Source organism: Cebidichthys violaceus, unplaced genomic scaffold (genome assembly GCF_023349555.1).
Source record: "Cebidichthys violaceus isolate CVI_PGR_0920_01 unplaced genomic scaffold, fCebVio1.0.p SCAF_60, whole genome shotgun sequence".
Classification (NCBI taxonomy): Eukaryota; Metazoa; Chordata; class Actinopteri; order Perciformes; family Stichaeidae; genus Cebidichthys; species Cebidichthys violaceus.
The window spans coordinates 182,501-201,569 of NW_027176817.1; the positions used below are offsets into that span (position 1 = coordinate 182,501).

Here is a 19,069-nt window from a genome sequence, read left to right on the forward strand (position 1 = left end):
GACCGCTTTGTTCTCAGAGGAACGCAGCGCAGGAAGTCCAACTGGTTGTCTTCAGGCAGAAATGAGAGTTTCAGAGGTCGCATGCTTTCTCACCTCCTTTTATTGTCCACTTCCTGTCCCGTCAGGAGGAGGACGTGGACTTCCTGGCCAAGTTCTCCCGGCTGGTGAACGGGATGGGTCAGAGTCTGGTGCTCAGCTGGACCAAACTGGCCAAGACCGGCAACGTGAAGGACACGGCGGAGACGCTGCAGGCCGTGGAGACCAAAGTGCCGCTGCTGCTGCAGCTGCTGGTCCACGAGGACGACGACATCTCCGCCAACATCGTGGGCTTCTGCTACGAGTACCTGCACGTCCTCAAGCAGGTGAGGAGGCTCCACCTGGACCACCACGGCCCAGGAGGCTCCACCTGGACCACCACGGCCCAGGAGGCTCCACCTGGACCACCACGGTCCAGGAGGCTCCACCTGGACCACCACGGCCCAGGAGGCTCCACCTGGACCACCACGGCCCAGGAGGCTCCACTTTTAATATCTTTAGGTTTCAGAGTATTATTCATTGATATTTTGGGATACTTTAACTTGTTTTTTGGGGGTTTGTTTTTTAGCTTCCCCAACTGACGGACCAGCAGAAGACCAACATCGAGGTGAGTGTTTGATGATTAACAATAATCGTCTCTTTGATGTTTACAATAATTAATACGCTGCCTTTCATCCTGCAGGCGATCATGCTGGCTGTCATGAAGAAACTGACGTATGACGACGAGTACAACTTTGAAAATGAGGCGAGTTTGTAGTTTTTAATGCTGGTTTGTTCTCAGGGTGAAGATGAGGCCATGTTTGTAGTCTTTGACTGTAGTCTGGTTTGTTCTCAGGGTGAAGATGAGGCCATGTTTGTGGAGTACAGGAAGCAGCTGAAGATGCTGTTGGACCGACTGGCTCAGGTTTCTCCTGAGCTGCTGCTGGAGGCCGTACGACGAGTCTTCAACAGCAGCATGCTGTGAGAGCACACTTTATTTATATACATTAAATATCTATTTATTTATACTATTATATAGTTATGTATTTATTTACTTTTTGAATGCCCAACAGTGACCTTGAATGTGTTGCTCTCTAGGACCTGGCAGACGGCGGCGTTCATGGAGGTGGAGGTGGCCATCAGGCTGCTCTACATGCTCGGCGAGGCTCTGCCAGCGTCGCACGGCGCCCATTTCTCCGGAGACACGGCGAAGACCAGCGCTCTGCAGGACATGATGAGGACGGTGGGTCACGCATCTCCACTGATGGAGCGTGTTTCACCCTCTGTGGAAACGGTAACTCACTGTGTTGTTGTTGTTGTTGTTGTTTATCTGATAGCTGGTATCCTGCGGCGTGAGCAGCTACCAGCACAGCTCCGTGTCTCTGGAGTTCTTTGAAACCGTCGTCAGATACGACAAGTTCTTTCTGGTGGAGCCTCAACACATCCCTAACGTTCTGGTGAGAGAGACTATGCAATAAAATACACATTGATACCCATTAAAACCCGTGTAGAATCCTCTGTGAGACTGACCGCGGTGTTGTGTTCACTGTCAGATGGCGTTTCTGGACCAAAGAGGACTGAGACACAGCAGCCCAAAGGTCCGCAGCAGAGTGGCCTACCTCTTCTCCAGGTTCATCAAGACTCTGCAGTGAGTCGGGCTGTTCCTCTAAGACTTTCAATTTGATGAAACGTTGAATCATTGACAGTAATTTAAGGTTCAAAGAAACCCGGCAAACTAGAAGGACAGTGAGTGTGACAAGTGTTAAAGCTGCATTCTCTCTAGTGTCCACCAGGGGGCGACTCCTCTGGTTGTATAGAAGTCTAGTCTAAAATGACTCTACTTCTCTCTAGTGTCCACCAGGGGGCGACTCCTCTGGTTGTATAGAAGTCTAGTCTAAAATGACTCTACTTCTCTCTTGATTTATTCCCTCAGTAAACATTGTAAACATGAGTTTATGGTCTCAATCTCTAGTTTACAGTCTTCTTCAATACAGCATGATGTTCATTTAGTACATTATGCTCCATTTAGAGTCAAACACACCATAAAGCAGGGGATGCTGTGTGTATATATTTGTATATTTTATGAAGTATTCGTTCATATATTTTGTGTGTTGACAGTAAACACATGACCGCCTTCATCGAGGACATCCTGACCCAGATCCAGGACCTGTTGGAACTGGCTCCTCCTGTAAGTACCAACACGTCGTCGTCTCTTCAGCGGAGGAGGTGACTTCTGACTTCTCACCTCCTTCGTCTCGTCTCTCCAGGATAACGGTTTCCCGGCGCTGCTGACCAGCGACGACCAGCTGTTCATGTTCGAGACGGCGGGCGTGCTGATCGTGAACGCCGAGAGTCCGGCGGAGAGGAAGCAGGCGCTGATGAGAAGCCTCTTGCTGCCGCTGATGGACGCCTTCCGCCTGCTGCTCGCCAAGCTGCCGCTGGAGACGGAGGACGAGAGGCAGACCGCGCTCGCCGACTGCCTGAGCCACGCCGTGGGGTTCGCCAGGTGAGGAGAACGTTAACCATCAGAGTGTAAATAAAGTTTAACGTTAACCATCAGAGTGTAAATAAAGTTTTAACGTTAACATCACAGTGTAAATAAAGTTTAACGTTAACATCAGAGTGTAAATAAAGTTTAACGTTAACATCAGAGTGTAAATAAAGTTTAACGTTAACCATCAGAGTGTAAATAAAGTTTAACGTTAACCATCAGAGTGTAAATAAAGTTTTAACGTTAACCATCAGAGTGTAAATAAAGTTTTAACGTTAACCATCAGTGTAAATAAAGTTTAACGTTAACATCACAGTGTAAATAAAGTTTTAACGTTAACCATCACAGTGTAAATAAAGTTTAACGTTAACCATCACAGTGTAAATAAAGTTTTGCTGACTCCAATATTCAGTAAAACATGTTTCGAGTCTCTAATCCCTTCCTTCCTTTCTTCTCCTCCTCCCCCCTTCTTCCTCCTCCTTGCTTCCTTCCTTTCTTGTCCTCCTCCTCGCTTCCTTCCTTCCTTCCTTCCTTCCTTCTCTCTCCTCCTCCTGTTTAAATAAAACATGCTTTTCAACCCCGGGTTCATTCTCCTGATCTTCTCTGATCTTCTCTCTGCAGTCGGACCAGCAAGGCGTTCAGCAACAAGCAGACGGTGAAGCACTGCGGCTGCACCGAGGTCTACCGGGACTGTCTGCAGACCTTCCTGCCGGCTCTGAGCTGCCCCGTCCAGCGTGGGACTCTGCGCAGCTCGGTGCGCTCCTTCCTGCACCGCATGATCATCTGCATGGAGGAGGAGGTGCTGCCCTTCGTCCCCGCCGCCTCCGAACACATGCTGAAGGACTGCGAGGCCAAAGACCTGCAGGAGTTCATCCCGCTCATCAGCCAGATCACCGCCAAGTTCAAGGTATGCAGAAGAAGAAGAAGAGGAGAGTGACGGACACCAAGACGTTGACTGGTTCATTAACGGGTTTTGTTCTTGGTCTCTGCAGCAGCAGGTGTCTCCTTTCCTGCAGCAGGTCTTCATGCCGCTGGTTCTCGCCATCTTCGGGGTGTTGGCCCGGCCGGCCGAGGACAACGACCAGGCGGCCGCTCTGGAGAAGCAGATGCTGAGGAGGAGCTACTTCACCTTCATCCAGACCGTGGCAGGGAGCGGCATGAACGAGGTGATGGCCAACCAGGGTGAGTGTTCACCGTCGGAGCTTCTCCTCTGAACGCTTCCAAACCACAGTCGAACTTTTTTGATCACGTGACTTGTCTCGTTGTCTTCAGGAGCAGAAAACATCGAGCGCGTGGTGTTCACCATCATCCAGGGAGCCGTGGACTTCCCCGACCCCATCGCCCAGAAGACCTGCTTCATCATCCTGTCCAGGCTGGTGGAGCTGTGGGGTGAGAAAGAGGGCTGTAGAGAAGCATCAGAACCTGCTGCCTCAGACCCGGTCTTTGTCTTCATGTCCCTTTGTCTTCCGATTCAAACCCGCAGGAGGAAAAGACGGCATGGTGGGATTCCCCGACTTCGTCTACAAACACATTGTTCCCGCGTGTTTCCTGGCTCCTCTCAAACCCACTTTCGACCTCTCGGACGCTCAGACGGTCCTGGTGAGTTCACCGGACTCCACATTCAACCCGTTTTAAGGAAACCAGAGTTCAGTTCAGCAGCGGCTCTGCTCTTGTGTTTCAGACGCTGTCCGAGTGTGCACTCACACTGAAAATGATTCATCTCAAACGGGTAAAAAAGCGGTTTATTATAGATGTTAAATGTTGTTCTTGTGTTTGTTTGTTCTTGTTTTGAATTTGAGTTTTTCTTTCAGGGGCTCGAGTTCATCCACTTCTTGCAGCAGGAATATTTACCTTCACTGCAGGTGTCGCCAGAAATCTCTCAGGTGAGACACACCTCAGTTCTTTATAACAATATTCACAGAAAACAGTTATGTATTTTCTCCTGGTTTTAAACACAACATTGTAACATTTAACGTTAAAATATGTCAACTTATTTTAACTTTGTACGAGACACGAACTTCTGTCTTCTGGGTCAAAAATCGTGTGTTTGTCGATGTCAGCTGACTTTCATTAGAAACGTTCTACGTTGAAGATGAAGAAATCTGTTTCTCTTTTCATTTCTTCAGATTTTAAATATAACAGCACTCGTTCTAAAACTCTCGACTCACGACGTAAATCCATAAACCAGATGTTTACGTTCACTAGAAGACGTCAGGATGTTTTAATCTGCTACAAAACGTTTAAATCTGTAAATCTCTTTGTCTGAATTTGACCGTTTCTGTCTCGTGGTGACTCATGATTTAGATTTATTATCTCGTATAATTGTAACGTAGTAAATCAAACATTTGGCGTCATTATAATTGTTAAATTAAAATGTTTTAAACGTCATAATTGAAACATTTCAAGTAACAGAAACAGTTTATCTGCTTAAACCTCTTTTATCACCAACTTATGTTATTGTAGTTTGTTACTAAATAGATGAAAACGATTTTAAAAAGTAGCGTTTAAAGAAAACACATAACTCGGTCTTTATTAAAATTGTTAAATTTAAATTCTGACTTTAATAAACGTCATCATGTCCAATTTATTTTATTGTAGTTTGTTACTAAATAGAAATAATATACAGATGAAAAGAAACGTAAACATAACTTAATAATAATAATAATAATAATAATAAAAGGATTCAGATGAAACGGTTTCTATATTTCTATATTTTACAGGAGCTTTGTCAAGTTCTTCAGCAGCCGGACGTCAAAGTCCTGAAAAACTACATTAAGGTACGATTGTGTTTGTATTATTATAATAATCAATAATGTGATTTGATTGGTTCTCAGCCTGTTGTAACAGATTATTGTTGATCTTCTTTACGTCTCTTCAGGCGTTCTTTCAGCGAGCCAAGCTGTAGGAGGTGGAAGTTCACGTCACAGGAAGTGGTAGCATAGGAGCTGCTTTTTGCACTTAACGAGTGACGGAAGTCCGTCTGAAGTCGGGACGGACGGTCGAGGGTTCGAACCCGAGACAAGCCGAGCTGTCCACGAGGACTGAAGGAGCTCGACTGAAGCTCAGAAATAAACGTGGAGGCGAAAGTAAGAGTCTGAGAGAGAGAAACGTTTGGTAAATCTCCTGAAACGAAGCTTTAAGAACCCTTCAACACGCTAGACTTCACCTTTTCTTTGGATGTTGTTTCACACGATGGATACAAAACGAGGGCCGACCTGTTTTACTTCATCCAGAGTGTGACGTTGATTTGTTTTAGTTTTATGTTTTGAGGAATTGATTTTGAGTTTGACGTGAAGCTGCTTCTTCCTCCGTAGTGTTCTCCTCAAACTCTCAATTTAAAGCAGTTATTATCTTTGTAGAATGTTTTGAGTAATATTTTTAATTTCAGATGGAAATGAAAAATAAAATGGAGGAACAAAAATGTAAATAAGAGAATAAGATGTTAAAAATGTAAATACAGTTCCTAGGTTTGCTTTTTATTTTATTTTTTCCCATCTGGAAGATAAATGTGGAAGATCATTAGTGCCAGAAAATAAAAAAAAAACACTTAAGTAAAGACTATGAGATAATCAATAAAGCTCTTACGTACTCCTAAATTTGAATTGGTGTCATACAATGGTGACTTTAAAAGTTATAAGTATCATTATTTTTGACTTGCTATTGATTTTGTTTTCATATTTTTGACTTAGTTAATCAAACTCATTATTTGACTATTATGTGATTTAAAAAGTTGTTAAATTTTGATGTGGTATCTCAAACTTCATTTTATTAATTATGATTTTTAGTTTTATACTTGACTCAGTATCTCATTATTTTGATCTCATAATTGTTGTTGTTTTTTTTTAAACATATTTTGGTTAAGTATCTCCTAATTTGATCTTTTTTTTTAAATCTCATAATTTTGAAAAAGTCAACCGTTTGATTTATAATTTTGGCTAAATTAGATTCATTCATGAGTATTTTTTAATTTACATTTAATCAATTTAATTTTCTTATTTTCTCTGCGTTAATGAGCTTCCATAAAAACACAAACTCGTTCATCATTCGTGTAAAAACAAAAGTCAAAGTTGTGTACAGAAGCAGCTCGATTTAATTTTGTATTCAAGCATTTGTGACAATTCAGGATTAATCGATTGATTGATTAATATGCAAACGCTTCACTGATCAATACTGTGAAGGAGCTGAAACGAAAACCAATCAAATGGAGACAAAAAAGAAGATCCGGTAACTTTGTTCAAATCTCTGACGTTCATTTCTTGTACTTTTGTCTGATTGCAGCTTTAACATTTCTCACATTAACTTATAAAAACAAAGTTTAAGTGTTTTACATGTTTTCTTGTTGAGGAACAAATAGAAAGTTTCATCAGTAATCTCCTAAAACAGATGCTCTCCGTAGTTTTTAATCAAATAAAAACGAAATGCTGCATTTGTTGGGGACGATATTGAAGGAAATATGTAGAATATCACCAAACTTAATAATTTAAATATAATAATGAACCGTTTTCTCAAGCAGGAACATGTCGGGATGAATTTATGTTATCTTGAAGTTTCAAAGTCAGCTAAACTAAAATCGTGACATTAGAAACTGATCTCAACGTCTTAAGAGTTAAAACTCCAGTAAGAGGACCTTTAGTCACGTGTTTTTTGTCAAACCAATTAAGCCAATGTTATGAAATTGTTTGCAAATCTTGTCTTTTTCTTTGCTTTCAGAAGTGGTTAGCTTAGCATAACTGCTAGCCTAGCTAAAGGAACAGTTCAATATCCTAAGAGGCTAATTTTCTTTCTGAGAGTAAAATGACAAAGTGGATATTAATTTCATGTCTGTGTGTTGCTTTAAGACGAGAGCTGGAATCAGGACATGGTTGGCCTAGTTTGGCATAAAGACTGGAAATGGGGAAACTGCTAGCCTAGCTACATCAAAAGAAGTAAAAATTCACTTTAATGTAACTTTAAAAGCAGCTCACTAATTAACACTTTGTGTCTCGTTTGTTTAATTAGCACACAAACATAAATGTAAAAAAATGCCCCTAAACAGTTTCAGGGGCACTTCTAGAGCTGTTTCGTGCTAAGCTAGGCTAACCACATCCTGTCTGTGCTGATTGATTTCCACCTCATCGTCTCACTCTCGTATTTAAAGTTTTGGAGTTTGTACGAATGCTAATCTGTAAAACAAACACTAAACCTGTTAACTATAAATAGTCCAATCAACTTGAATGACGGATATCTACGGCAGCGTATGAGGAACATTATAGGTTAAATATTACAAGATAAAATTCAGAAGTTTAGAGATAATCACGGAGAATATTTGAGTTTTTTTCCTCTTAATTTACCACTTTAATCTCTGAGACTATCCACGTTTTTTTCTCGTACATGTACCGCCCCTACCCCGCTCCATATTTTATTTATTTTTTTACGCCGTCGTAGATTTCCCTCAAACATCTGAAGTAATATTTAATCACCGTACCGTTGTAGTATTTGACCCACTAAAGAAGAATCAGCTGTTTTCAAAAAGGACAAATATGAAAACAAGGTTTACTGATGAATCTTCAGCTTATGTCTTTATTTTATTTCATCTTTAACGAGTCGAGAAATGAGGTTTGAGAATAAACTTTGTTCATTGCTGGTGAAACGTGTTGGAACCTGGATATTATTTTTGTTTTGATATGGAGATAAACATCTGTTAGTACCAATAAATTGTTTACTAATCATGACATCTAACTTCCTGTTTTATTTATTGTTTAACAAACAAACTGGAGTCTTTATTCCTCCATTCATATTATAAATATTAACTTCCTAACATGGAATTGTTTTATTAACGCAACCTCCATTATGTGATTATGAACTTAAATTCATTGATTTACTAATCAGCCCTCTAAACAAATGAATTGATCAATTGTTCATTGACAGATTAACAGACATTAAAATAAACGGAATAGGTTTCAATTAATTTAAAAATAAAGTTTTTATTTTAGAAAAAAATTTACATTTAATTCACAATTTTCTCTACTGTTTTTTTTTTTCATTCGTTAAGTTGATCAATCAGAAATAATCACATCAATAACTAACAATAGAGGAGATTTAGTCGTCGAGTCCTCTTTTAATTTGAAAACCATAAACAGGAAGTGTCCAGTTCATTGACGGTAGTTTAACAGTACTTTCTGTAACGGAGAAATTTGAAGCGTGAATTAATGTGGAAAGAATTCTGAAGAAAAGTGCTCATCTTTATTTGGATCACAAAAATGTATTTTCAATCTCATTTTCTCTTCAACATAAATTCTGTTTCAAAACAAAAAAAAGTGGATTATCTTCTGCTTGTTGAGTACAGAAGAAGAAGAATTCTTCCCGTTTCGTGTAAATAGTCTTTAGTCATCTTCAGCCTTTAATCACGGCGATCGGTCGCAGTTTGATCGCCTTCTTACTGATTCCAGCGTCGTGACACGTGTTGACGACGTCCGTCACGTTTTTGTATGATTCAGGAGCCTAAAAAAAAAAATAAACGCCAATAAACAATCGTAGATCGTCTGCGTACAGACGGATTTTACTTTTAAATGAGTCATAAAAACTCTAAATATTTAAAATTACTTCCTCTAACATCAGACCTTGAATAAAACTGTTCCCACGAGCCAAATAAAAAGCATTAAATATTTAAATAAGTATTTGTGTTGTCCTCACCTCCTCCATCACCAGTTTGGGTGAAGCCACTCGGATGGCGATGCCCTGGTCGGCCAGTTTGTCCAGAACGTCCTGGAAGTCCAGGTTCCTGCGGGACTTCGCTCGAGACAGAGCGCGACCCTGAAAACAATATAATTTAAAAAGAAAGGAAAGTCACCGATCGATGCAGCAGCTCCTGTGTTCTGTTAAATGACGTACACACTTTGATATTTTAGTGACTAAAATACATCCACTGCAGTAAAACGCTGACTATTTAATAATCATTAATCAACATATTATGATCGTGTGGTGAAAGAAAGAATATGTACGATAATAAACTGCGAAAGACGTGATTTAAAAGAGTTAAATAGACACGAAAGTTAAACGTCAACAACACGGCCGTTAGCTTGACTCGCTCGCTAACTTAGCTAAGTTCCACGCACAAATAACCTACCGGATGAAAGAACGGCCAAGACCCGTCTTTGATGTGAGCAAAAAAAAAAGGCGCGACACTTTTGGGTGTCGTCGTCTGTCTAAATGTAATTATGTATTTCCACAGTTTTACGAGAAAATGCTACTTTTTCTTGACGTGCGAAATCATCTTTTAAAGTTGACCAACGTGTTCAATTCAAACAGGATCAAGAAGTTATTCGTTTCTCGCCGTATTTTATGGTGTCAACAGGAAGGGGCGGGGCTTCACCGCTCTGTAGTATATGTAAATATCGTACCAGACTTCTTCCTAACATGATTGTTGTTTTAAACGTATAAAGACTCGTACCGCTCCGTGACAGGTGGTGCCGAACGTCTCCGTCATGCCTTGCTCCGTCCCGGTGAGGACGTAGCTGCAGGTTCCCATCGTCCCTCCGATCAGCACCGGCTGACCTGTGAGCTGAAAAACAAACAACCAGACGGGTCACTTCAAACGTCCCGTTAGCGTCTTTTCAGAGCCTCGCTGGGCGACGGCGGTCTACCTGGTAGTCCACGGGGATGAGCGGGTGGTGGGGGGGGAAGGCCCGGGTGGACCCTTTGCGGTGGAGCAGCAGAGTCTTCTGCCTCCCGTCCACCATGTGCTCCTCCACTTTGGCGATGTTGTGAGAAACGTCGTAGATGACGTGCATGTCGAGGTCGTCGGGGGTCGTCACAAACACTTTAGAAAAGGCCTGAAAATGAATTGAATGATACTTTTAGAACTCTACACACACTTCAAAATATGTATTAATAATCTAACGGCACCATAAATTACTTTTATAAAGACACTAAGACTTTTTAGGGTGATGACGTCATAAAATATGATGATAAAACCTCAATAGAAGCTTTGAATGTAAACAAAGACATTTGGTGCAGGACGAAGACGACTAACAGAAAATAGTAAAACTTATTTTGTATAATTAACCGGTTACTAATTCAAATAAGTCATTTAAAATAATCCCATCAGCCATAGTCATACTAATATAGTATATTTTAGTAGTATAATAGTACTCTCTTAGAAGTATTATTATAGTAGTATAATAATATTACAGTAGTATATTTTAGTGATATATTAGTACTATTATAGTAGTAAAATAGTGCAACATCTTAAATGGAATGAATAGTTGAATTGTTTGTTCCTGCTGACTAAGACACATTTATTAATTAATTAATGTCTTTTTCCTCTTTAATTAGTTTCAAAATGACTCTTTACTTTGAATTTATTAGAATTATAGAACTGTAAAATTAAATGTTGCCTGGGAAACAATCTCCGCTGTAATTTGATAGAAGCTTTTATTGCTACTTTCCTAAAAGTCTGACCCAGTATTGGTCCTGAGGACAGGTGTCTCACGTGTCCCCAGGTGTCTCACGTGTTTTACGTGTCCCCAGATGTTTTACGTGTCCCATGAGTCCCCAGGAATCTCACGTGTCCTCAGATGTTTTACGTGTCCCCAGATGTTTTACGTGTCCCATGAGTCCCCAGGTGTCTCACGTGTCCTCAGATGTTTTATGTGTCCTCAGGTGTCTTACGTGTCCCCAGATGTTTTACGTGTCCCATGAGTCCCCAGGTGTCCCCAGATGTTTTACGTGTCCCAGGTGTCTCAAGGTGTCCCCAGGTGTCTTACATGTCTCAGGTGTCTCACGTCTCCCATGAGTCCCCAGATGTTTTACGTGTCCCATGAGTCCCCAGGTGTCCCCAGATGTTTTACATGTCCCAGGTGTCTCAAGGTGTCCCCACGTGTCCCCAGGTGTTTTACGTGTCCCCAGGTGTCTCAGGTGTGTGCTCACCTGTCTGGTGAGGAAGGTCATGGAGGAGCGGTTGACCCAGGCGTAGTTCCCTGCAGCAGCCATCCCCTTCAGGTAGTCCTGTCCCTCCTGAGAGGTGATGCGAGCGCAGGCCAGCTGACGGTCGTTCACCGTGATCTTATCTCTCTTCATCGCCTTCTCCATGGCAACCAGAGCGTCTGTCAACAACAACAACAACAACATTATTTATCGGGAGAAGGAGCCTCTTCAGCCTCCTGAGCTCTATGAATGTTGTGAGGTAACGTCCTACCTGTGGCCACCTGGTGTCCGAGTCCTCTGCTGCCGCTGTGGATCATCACACACACCTGACCTTTGTGGTCGATGCCCATCTTCTTGGCGGCGTAGTCGTTGTAGATCTCGTCCACCACCTGGATCTCAGCGTAGTGGTTTCCTGCTCCCAGAGTCCCCAGCTTCAACACAACAGGTGAGCGGTTTGTATCCACAGGTGATTAAATCACTGGTGTACATGAAGACGCTGATGTATACCTGCGGCAGGCCTCTCTTCTTGGCCTTGGAGGACACTTTGTTGGGGTCGGCCTGCAGCATCCTGCCGTACTCCTCGCAATGCTCCTTGTCCTCGGCCCACGCGTACCCCTCCCTCAGAGACCAGTCCACCCCCATCTCCAGAGCCTCCTCCAGGTCCCTGTGGTGCACAGGTAACACATTTAATACAGGTAGCACAGGTAGCACTGATAGCATTAGAAACACAGGTAGACGAAGCATTGTCTCCTCTGACCCGGGTCCCTGAGGGCCTCCTTACTTGGCACCCATGGGGATGACTCCCTTGGACCCGACCCCCACTGGGATGTGGTCAAACAGCGCCTGGGCCAGCTGCTCCTTCACCGGCTGGACGTCCCCCTCGTCCAGGTTGGTCCTCAGCAGACGAACGCCGCAGTTTATGTCAAAACCTACGCCGCCTGAAGGCCACACGGACATTCAGACCATCATCACGAAGACACTCATTTAGTCTATTAAAACACTATCAGGTAATTAAAGTCTCACCTGGAGACACCACGGCGTCCGGGTTGCTCATGTCGAAGGCGGCCATGTTTCCGATCGCAAACCCGTATCCGGAGTGGACGTCCGGGAGCCCGATGGACCTCTGAGGGACGAGTCAACGAGTCAGTTCGGCTCTGAACCTTCATTACAAACGAAGTCATGCGGTCATGTGACTCACGTGTACGATCCCCGGCAGCGCCGCCACGTTCCCGATCTGTTTCATGGCGGGAAGGAATCCTCCGAAACCTGAAGGACACAAAGAACACCACGACAACATGAAGTGAAAACTCGTGAGATGATGTGAGGAGGTGAGGAGATGAAGAGGTGAGAAGATGAAGAGCAGCCGACCTCCTCCTCGACAGGCGTTACGGAGCTCCTCAAAGATCAGCTTCTCCAGAGACTCGTTCACGTAGAACGTTCCTTCAACCTGGAGGAGCGACAGGAAACATGTTAGAGTGTGTGTGTGTGTGTGTGTGTGTGTGTGTTGTTTTTTAATCTGTCAATATCAATATAAACAATGTTTGATAATCCAATAAGTGACTATACTCTGCTGAATCCCATTAGAATGACTGTTGATTATGATTTAGATTGTCTACGTAGCCAAACTGTACATTGTATTTGGATGTATTTTTAGTGTCGTCACATCTTTAGGCTCCGCCCTTTAATTCGGCTCACGTTTCACAGCGAACAGTTGCGTCACTCTGCTACGTCAGCGGGTTTAAACCTCAGTTTGCGGCTGATATTAAAGGGTTGACTTCATTGAATCTAATGACGTCGTTGAGTTCATCGCCGTCATGTTTCCAGACTACAGAGCTAGCCAACATGTGCTAACCCAGCTAGCCACGCTGACGGCTAACAGCGTAGCAGCGCCGGAGTCTCACCTGCATGTTGGGAACGAACCCTTTTTTGATCCTCCAGCAGTTGCTGCTGATCTTGTCCAGGTACTGCAGCTCATCGTTGTAGCTCCGACTCATGGCTCCGATCACGAGAAGGTCTAAATGTCCCGCAGTTCAATGTTTACAGACACTGCTACACCGGTCAGTCAGCGAGGCGCAGCGGTACGGAAGCCCCACGGGCTTTTTGACAGCAAAACGCGGTTGGTAATTTCGGCATGACGCATTCAAACGTCACTTTAATCGTAAAATTAAACATATGATTAAATATTTAAGAGGCCGTTAATCTAAATGTGAAGGAGTCATAAAGTAGCGGTGTTAGAATATCATATTATCTTCGTGGGCAAGAGTATAAGCGATATAATAAGCGGATTCGCTTGCCGTAGTTGTAGTATTAGAGTAAACGTATCAGAGACGATGCAAGTAGAGCCGGATATTCTGCGACTGACCTTCAAAACAAGGCATGAACTATTTTCTCATTTTTTAAAGTTATCACATTTAATGCTAGTACAAGTGATCGTCGCCATGTTGATCACACAATGACACCCGGTCCCCTGAAGGAAGTTCACAAGCCATAACTTAAGTATTTATTAACTTCTGCTTTACGAGACATTTCCGACAAGGGTTTTATTGTGAAAGTGTTTTACTTAGAGAACCGGAACCAGAAGCTGTAGCCGTTTGACGCCGCTGTCTCGCTGCTGCTCTGTTTACAGATTGAGAGAAATGTTACAAACGACCCGGATGTAACCACGTTAACTCATGTAAGTGTTTTTATTTCTGCTTTTATCTCCAAACCGTCGGTTAAACGAGTCAACTAGCTAACCAACCTAGTTAACGCTAAGTTAACTAGTTAACGCTAAGTAAACTAGCAGCGCTTCGTTGTTACGCGACAACTCGAAACGTTCAGAAACGAAAACGAAACGTTTAACTTCTTCTTCTACGGATTATTTAATGTTGAGGCTGCATTGACTCATCATAAAACAAAAACATGGAGATTAGTGACTCGTGTAGTTTCTGTTTGTGTTCTTGTCCAGCAGGATAACTTCCACACAACTACACAAACAATATCATTTAAATCTGTTCAAGGTGTAATCGTAAATGCTCTCATTTTAAACTACTTTACCTTGTCACCGTATTTTAGACATGACGCGCTATAGGTGCTAGCTCTTGCTGCTGTGTTGTGATGTTCAGTGAACTTCATCTGTTGGTGTCAGCATGAAGCTTCGTGTTCGTCTGCAGCGAGTCACCAGCAGAGTGGAGCTACTGGGACAAGATCCCGGTCTGAAGGAGCTCAGGGAGCTGGTCCAGGAGACGCTGCTGTCCTCTCGGGGACTCAGGTGAGACATCTTCACACGATGGTGCTGATGTTCTTTCTCTCTTGGTTTTCTAAGTAGAAACACGTCTCTGTGTTCCAGTGCAGACACACGGTTCAGTTTGTCTCTGAACGGATCAGAGCTTCTTTCAGACTCCGGTCAGACTCTGTCGTCCTGCGGCATCGTCTCCGGAGATCTGATCTGTGTCATCCTGCCGGAGTCTGCAGCCGACGGGAAGACCAGCAACTCAGAGAACCAGCAGACCCAACAGAACCAGCAGACCCAACAGAACCAGCAGAACCAACAGAACCAGCAGACCCAACAGAACCAGCAGAACCAACAGAACCAGCAGACTGCTGCCATGACATCCAAACAGGTGAGTGAATCAACCAGAAGACATCCTCCGGTTCTTTAAAGTTAAAGCTGCATTCTCTCTAGTGTCCACCAGGGGGCGACTCCTCTGGTCGTATAGAAGTCTAGTCTAAAATGACTCTACTTCTCTCTTGATTTATTCCCTCAGTAAACATTGTAAACATGAGTTTATGGTCTCAATCTCTAGTTTACAGTCTTCTTCAATACAGCATGATGTTCATTTAGTACATTATGGAACATTTAGAGTCAAACAGACCAGAAAGCAGGGGATGCTTTAGGGGGCGGGGCTACACGCTGATTGACAGGTCTCTACCAGAGACGTATACGGCGTCTCTACGTCACTCCTCCTCAGTCCAGACATGGTGACTTCCTGTTCACTGGTTGCAAAAACCAAGATGTTGACAGACAAAAAAAACAAGATGCAAATAGATAAAAAAGTAGAACTCAAGGCTATAAAACACACTAGTGGTGTGGTCACAGTGACTACGTCCACGTCGTACTGTCTATAGATTCATGCGGTCATAAACTGTCCTCATGACAACAGTTGCTGTTAAAGACTCACTCTAGGGTTCCTCCTCACTGATCGTACTCGTAGTCGTCTCTCAGACTCTTTGACCTCGTCGTGTTCATTAATCAGTCCAGCAGACCTGCAGCGTCCGCATCGGACCCCGAGGAGACCAGACCGCCGTCGGCCCCCCGCTGGGAGCCCATGCTGTGCAGCGAGGCAGAGGACGGCCAGGCCCCCCTCTCTCTGGAGCTCCTCCACCACTCGGCTCAGACCTCCAGCCCCACCGATGCCATCATGGTGGCCGGACACCTGCTGATGCTGGAGACCGGCTTCGTTCCTCAGGTGAGAGACGACCGGGGGAGGCTTCTCTGTAGTGGAGGAGATCAGTGTGTTGTTGTATGAACTGTGTGTGTGTGTGTGTGTGTGTGTGTGTGTGTGTGTGTGCAGAGCGCTGGGCTGAAGGCCTCTGAGATGCCACCGGGCTGGAGGTCCCCAGCTGGAGTCTACAGGCTGCAGTACACCCACCCTCTGTGTGAGAACAGCCTGGCCACGGTGGTGTCCGTGGTGATGGGCCCCGTGCTCGTCATCAACGGTCCGTTCACTCTCTGATGTGTGGTCACATGAGGAACGCTTCATTATTATGAGAACATGAAGGATAACGTGTTCTCTCTTGTTGCTGCTGCAGCGACTCTGAAGGTGAACGAATCCGTCGTCGCGGTTCCTAAACTGTGTCTGAATCCGTCCAGCTACGTGACGCACGAGTGGCCAGGTAGAGCTCTGTGATTGGTCCACGGCTCCTGAGAGTCACAGCATTGATGATGACGATGATGACGATGATGACGATGATGTGACGTCTGGTCTCTGTTCAGGAGAAAGTGCAGCTGCAGCTTTCAGAGACCTGAACAAACTGTCCCGGATCTTCAAAGACCAGCTGGCGAACCCGCTGATCGCCGCCGCCAGAGACGGTAAAACCACGACGTCGTCTTTTAGATCATTCATATAAATATTACAGATGCAAAACATCACGCATTCAGGAGTCTCACTTCAGTAAAAGCACCAGTACAACAGTGTACAAGTACTGTGATGTCACCGCCGTGTTTTCCAGCGATGGCGCTGCCGGTGGCGTTCGGTCTGGCCGCTCTTCCTCCTGAACTGGTCCTGCGAGTCCTCCGGCTGCTGGACGTGCGCTCGGTGGTGAGACTGTCGTCCGTCTGCAGACGCTTCAGCGTCTCCACGGCCGACTCCTCGCTGTGGAGACACCTGTACCGCCGGGACTTCTCAGGTGAGACGGCGAGAGGGTCGCCTGACCCCCGGCGGGTCTCCTGTGATCGATTAATAATCAATAAATAATCAATAATGTCCTTGTGTGCTTCTGTTCAGATCGAGACGTGAGCAGGTCCAGAGACACAGACTGGAAAGAGGTGAGACACACGAGCACCAGTATCCAAATATCATTTTATTTTATTTTATTTTTCACACCGACTGTTTTTTTTCTCACTTTAACTAATAATTATATTAAAATAATAAGGACATTTTTCTTCCACTTAATTAATTAGTCATTTATTTAAAAACTAAAATATAATTATTATTTTCAATTACTTTATTAACAATTTAGTTAAACAACAATAATAACATATCTAAAACAGCACAAGACTCTTAATATTTGACACTTTTAATTTTAATTAAATGAATTAACTGATTTATAATGATGTGATATGGTTATTTTAATGCAGTTTAAAGATAATGAATAGATATTATTATTTTTTATTTTAATTAATTGTCTTAAACCTCAGCTGTATTGATGTAACGACTAACCATTGAGTATAAATATTTGCTCATATATATATATATATATATATATATATATATATATATATATATATATATATATATATATATATATATATATATATATATATTTAAATGTTTCCAGCTCTACAAGAGGTTCCATCAGATCCGCCGTGAGCGTCGTCACGTGACCCGTTACAGGCCCCTCCCCCCTTTTCACCGGAACCCCTTCGTCCCCCCGCACCCCCCCTTGCCCGGCATCATCGGGGGGGATTACGACCAGAGCCCGGGCCTCTTCCCCCCCCTCCCCCGCCTCCTCCAGCCCCCCCGGCCTCGCTACGACCCCGTCGACCCGCCGCCGGACCTCGAGGGGAGGCTCCCGAGGGTCCGCCCCACGGGGGGGCGGGCCGCGGACATCCGGAGAGGATTCATCTGAGTCGACCAATCGGAGCTCCTTCTGCAGTAAACAAACAACTCACATAATCAACAACAACAACAACAACACTCATTGTTCTCATTATCAGAGACTCATCACCACGTGTTTGATAGAGTCAGTGAGGACGTCCCCCAGGTCCTAGAAAAGGATATATATATATATATATATATATATATATACATACATACATACATACATACATACATACATACATACATACATACATACATACATACATACACACAATGCTTATAGGAATAAAACTGGACGGAAGAAGATTGAATGTTTTCTGCTTTAAACACCAATAAATCTGCAAAAATAATTAAAACAGATGAATTTTTTGTAACTTCTGTAGTGAAATACTTATTTAATAAACGTCTCTTATTGTTGTTTTTTGTCTGATTTATTACAATTATTATGTATACTAATACTTATTACATATTTCATATTTGTGTAATATTTATTACATTATATCATATTTATGTAATATTTGTGTAATATATATAATATAATTTGTATTACATTATATTCCATATTTGTGTAATATATTTTACATTTATTAAATATTCATGTAACAATATTTATTACATGTTTGTTTAATATTATATATTACATAATATTACATATTTGTGTAATATTTATCACATATTCGTGTGTTAATATTACATATTCATGTTATATTTATTAAATGTATTATATGTGTTTAATATTATTTATTACATATTTGTGTAATGATATTGATTACATTACATCACATATTCGTGTTAATATTTATTACATATTTGTTTAATATTATTTATTGCATATTTGTTTAATATTATTTATTACATATTTGTTTAATATTATTTATTACATGTTATTACATGTTCGTGTATTAACGTGTGAGAAATGTTGGAGGAGACACAATAAAGGTTTAAGTGAAACAAAATAAAGAAAAAACCTAAAACACTGACGGACGTCTCCACGGCTCGTGAGACAATGACGTCACCTTTTGTCCTAAAACAAAGGGTGCGTTTGTTCAAACAGACATGTTTCACCGGGCGACGAGGTGCCCCTCCGCGCGGGCGGAGTTTGCTGCGGTGAAACACCGGTGTATGAAAAAATTACGTTACCCATTCAATCCTGTGACCTGATCGGAAATCACATACGTTTTGTTTAATCACCATTTTAAAACAACTTATAGTAGTATTGATATAACGTGCCAACCACCATCACTCTCTTACGTCTGTTTTAACGTGTCAGTGTTTCTTTCTTTCTGGCGGGGTCACAGGATTTAACGGGGAAGTTTTTGCTGTAACACCTGTTACTTTTTACAGACGAAGGACGTAA

At 42.8% G+C, this 19,069-nt stretch overlaps 3 protein-coding genes across 8 annotated transcripts in view; 2 read left to right on the forward strand and 1 right to left on the reverse strand.

The window, feature by feature from the left end:
* Positions 1-8,217, forward strand: part of xpot (exportin, tRNA (nuclear export receptor for tRNAs)) — a 12,040-nt gene extending 3,823 nt beyond the window's left edge. For both annotated transcript variants that reach the window (XM_068734078.1, XM_068734077.1), the window contains exons 9-25: positions 126-362; positions 605-643; positions 719-781; positions 872-996; positions 1,114-1,258; positions 1,353-1,472; positions 1,569-1,663; positions 2,134-2,203; positions 2,283-2,521; positions 3,128-3,413; positions 3,499-3,688; positions 3,779-3,895; positions 3,990-4,105; positions 4,188-4,235; positions 4,318-4,389; positions 5,227-5,283; positions 5,385-8,217. In XM_068734078.1, coding sequence (XP_068590179.1) covers positions 126-362; positions 605-643; positions 719-781; positions 872-996; positions 1,114-1,258; positions 1,353-1,472; positions 1,569-1,663; positions 2,134-2,203; positions 2,283-2,521; positions 3,128-3,413; positions 3,499-3,688; positions 3,779-3,895; positions 3,990-4,105; positions 4,188-4,235; positions 4,318-4,389; positions 5,227-5,283; positions 5,385-5,411 — 2,046 coding nt within the window. In that variant the 3' untranslated portion in view covers positions 5,412-8,217. The remainder of the gene's footprint in view (positions 1-125; positions 363-604; positions 644-718; positions 782-871; positions 997-1,113; positions 1,259-1,352; positions 1,473-1,568; positions 1,664-2,133; positions 2,204-2,282; positions 2,522-3,127; positions 3,414-3,498; positions 3,689-3,778; positions 3,896-3,989; positions 4,106-4,187; positions 4,236-4,317; positions 4,390-5,226; positions 5,284-5,384) is intronic.
* Positions 8,218-8,706: 489 nt separating this feature from the next.
* On the reverse strand, positions 8,707-13,747 carry rtcb (RNA 2',3'-cyclic phosphate and 5'-OH ligase). Its single transcript, XM_068734079.1, has 12 exons — positions 13,312-13,747; positions 12,779-12,857; positions 12,609-12,676; positions 12,434-12,533; positions 12,192-12,348; positions 11,918-12,074; positions 11,682-11,841; positions 11,414-11,589; positions 10,129-10,317; positions 9,936-10,046; positions 9,179-9,298; positions 8,707-8,986 (listed from the first exon to the last, which is right to left on the reverse strand). The coding sequence occupies exons 1-12, from the start codon at positions 13,402-13,404 to the stop codon at positions 8,879-8,881; spliced, it is 1,518 nt and encodes a 505-aa protein (XP_068590180.1). The 5' UTR covers positions 13,405-13,747; the 3' UTR covers positions 8,707-8,878.
* A 211-nt stretch (positions 13,748-13,958) lies between these two features.
* On the forward strand, positions 13,959-18,129 carry fbxo7 (F-box protein 7). Of its 5 annotated transcripts, none has more exons than XM_068734082.1 (10): positions 13,959-14,084; positions 14,465-14,660; positions 14,739-15,012; positions 15,646-15,858; positions 15,964-16,108; positions 16,202-16,285; positions 16,386-16,481; positions 16,622-16,798; positions 16,897-16,937; positions 17,450-18,129. In XM_068734082.1, exons 2-10 carry the CDS (start codon positions 14,539-14,541, stop codon positions 17,738-17,740), a joined length of 1,443 nt encoding a protein of 480 aa, XP_068590183.1. In that variant the 5' UTR covers positions 13,959-14,084; positions 14,465-14,538; the 3' UTR covers positions 17,741-18,129. The 5 variants fall into 5 exon arrangements, with proteins under 5 accessions (XP_068590183.1, XP_068590184.1, XP_068590182.1 ...); XM_068734083.1 differs by having other exon boundaries at positions 14,515-14,660; XM_068734081.1 differs by having other exon boundaries at positions 14,538-14,660.
* Positions 18,130-19,069: the final 940 nt, after the last annotated feature.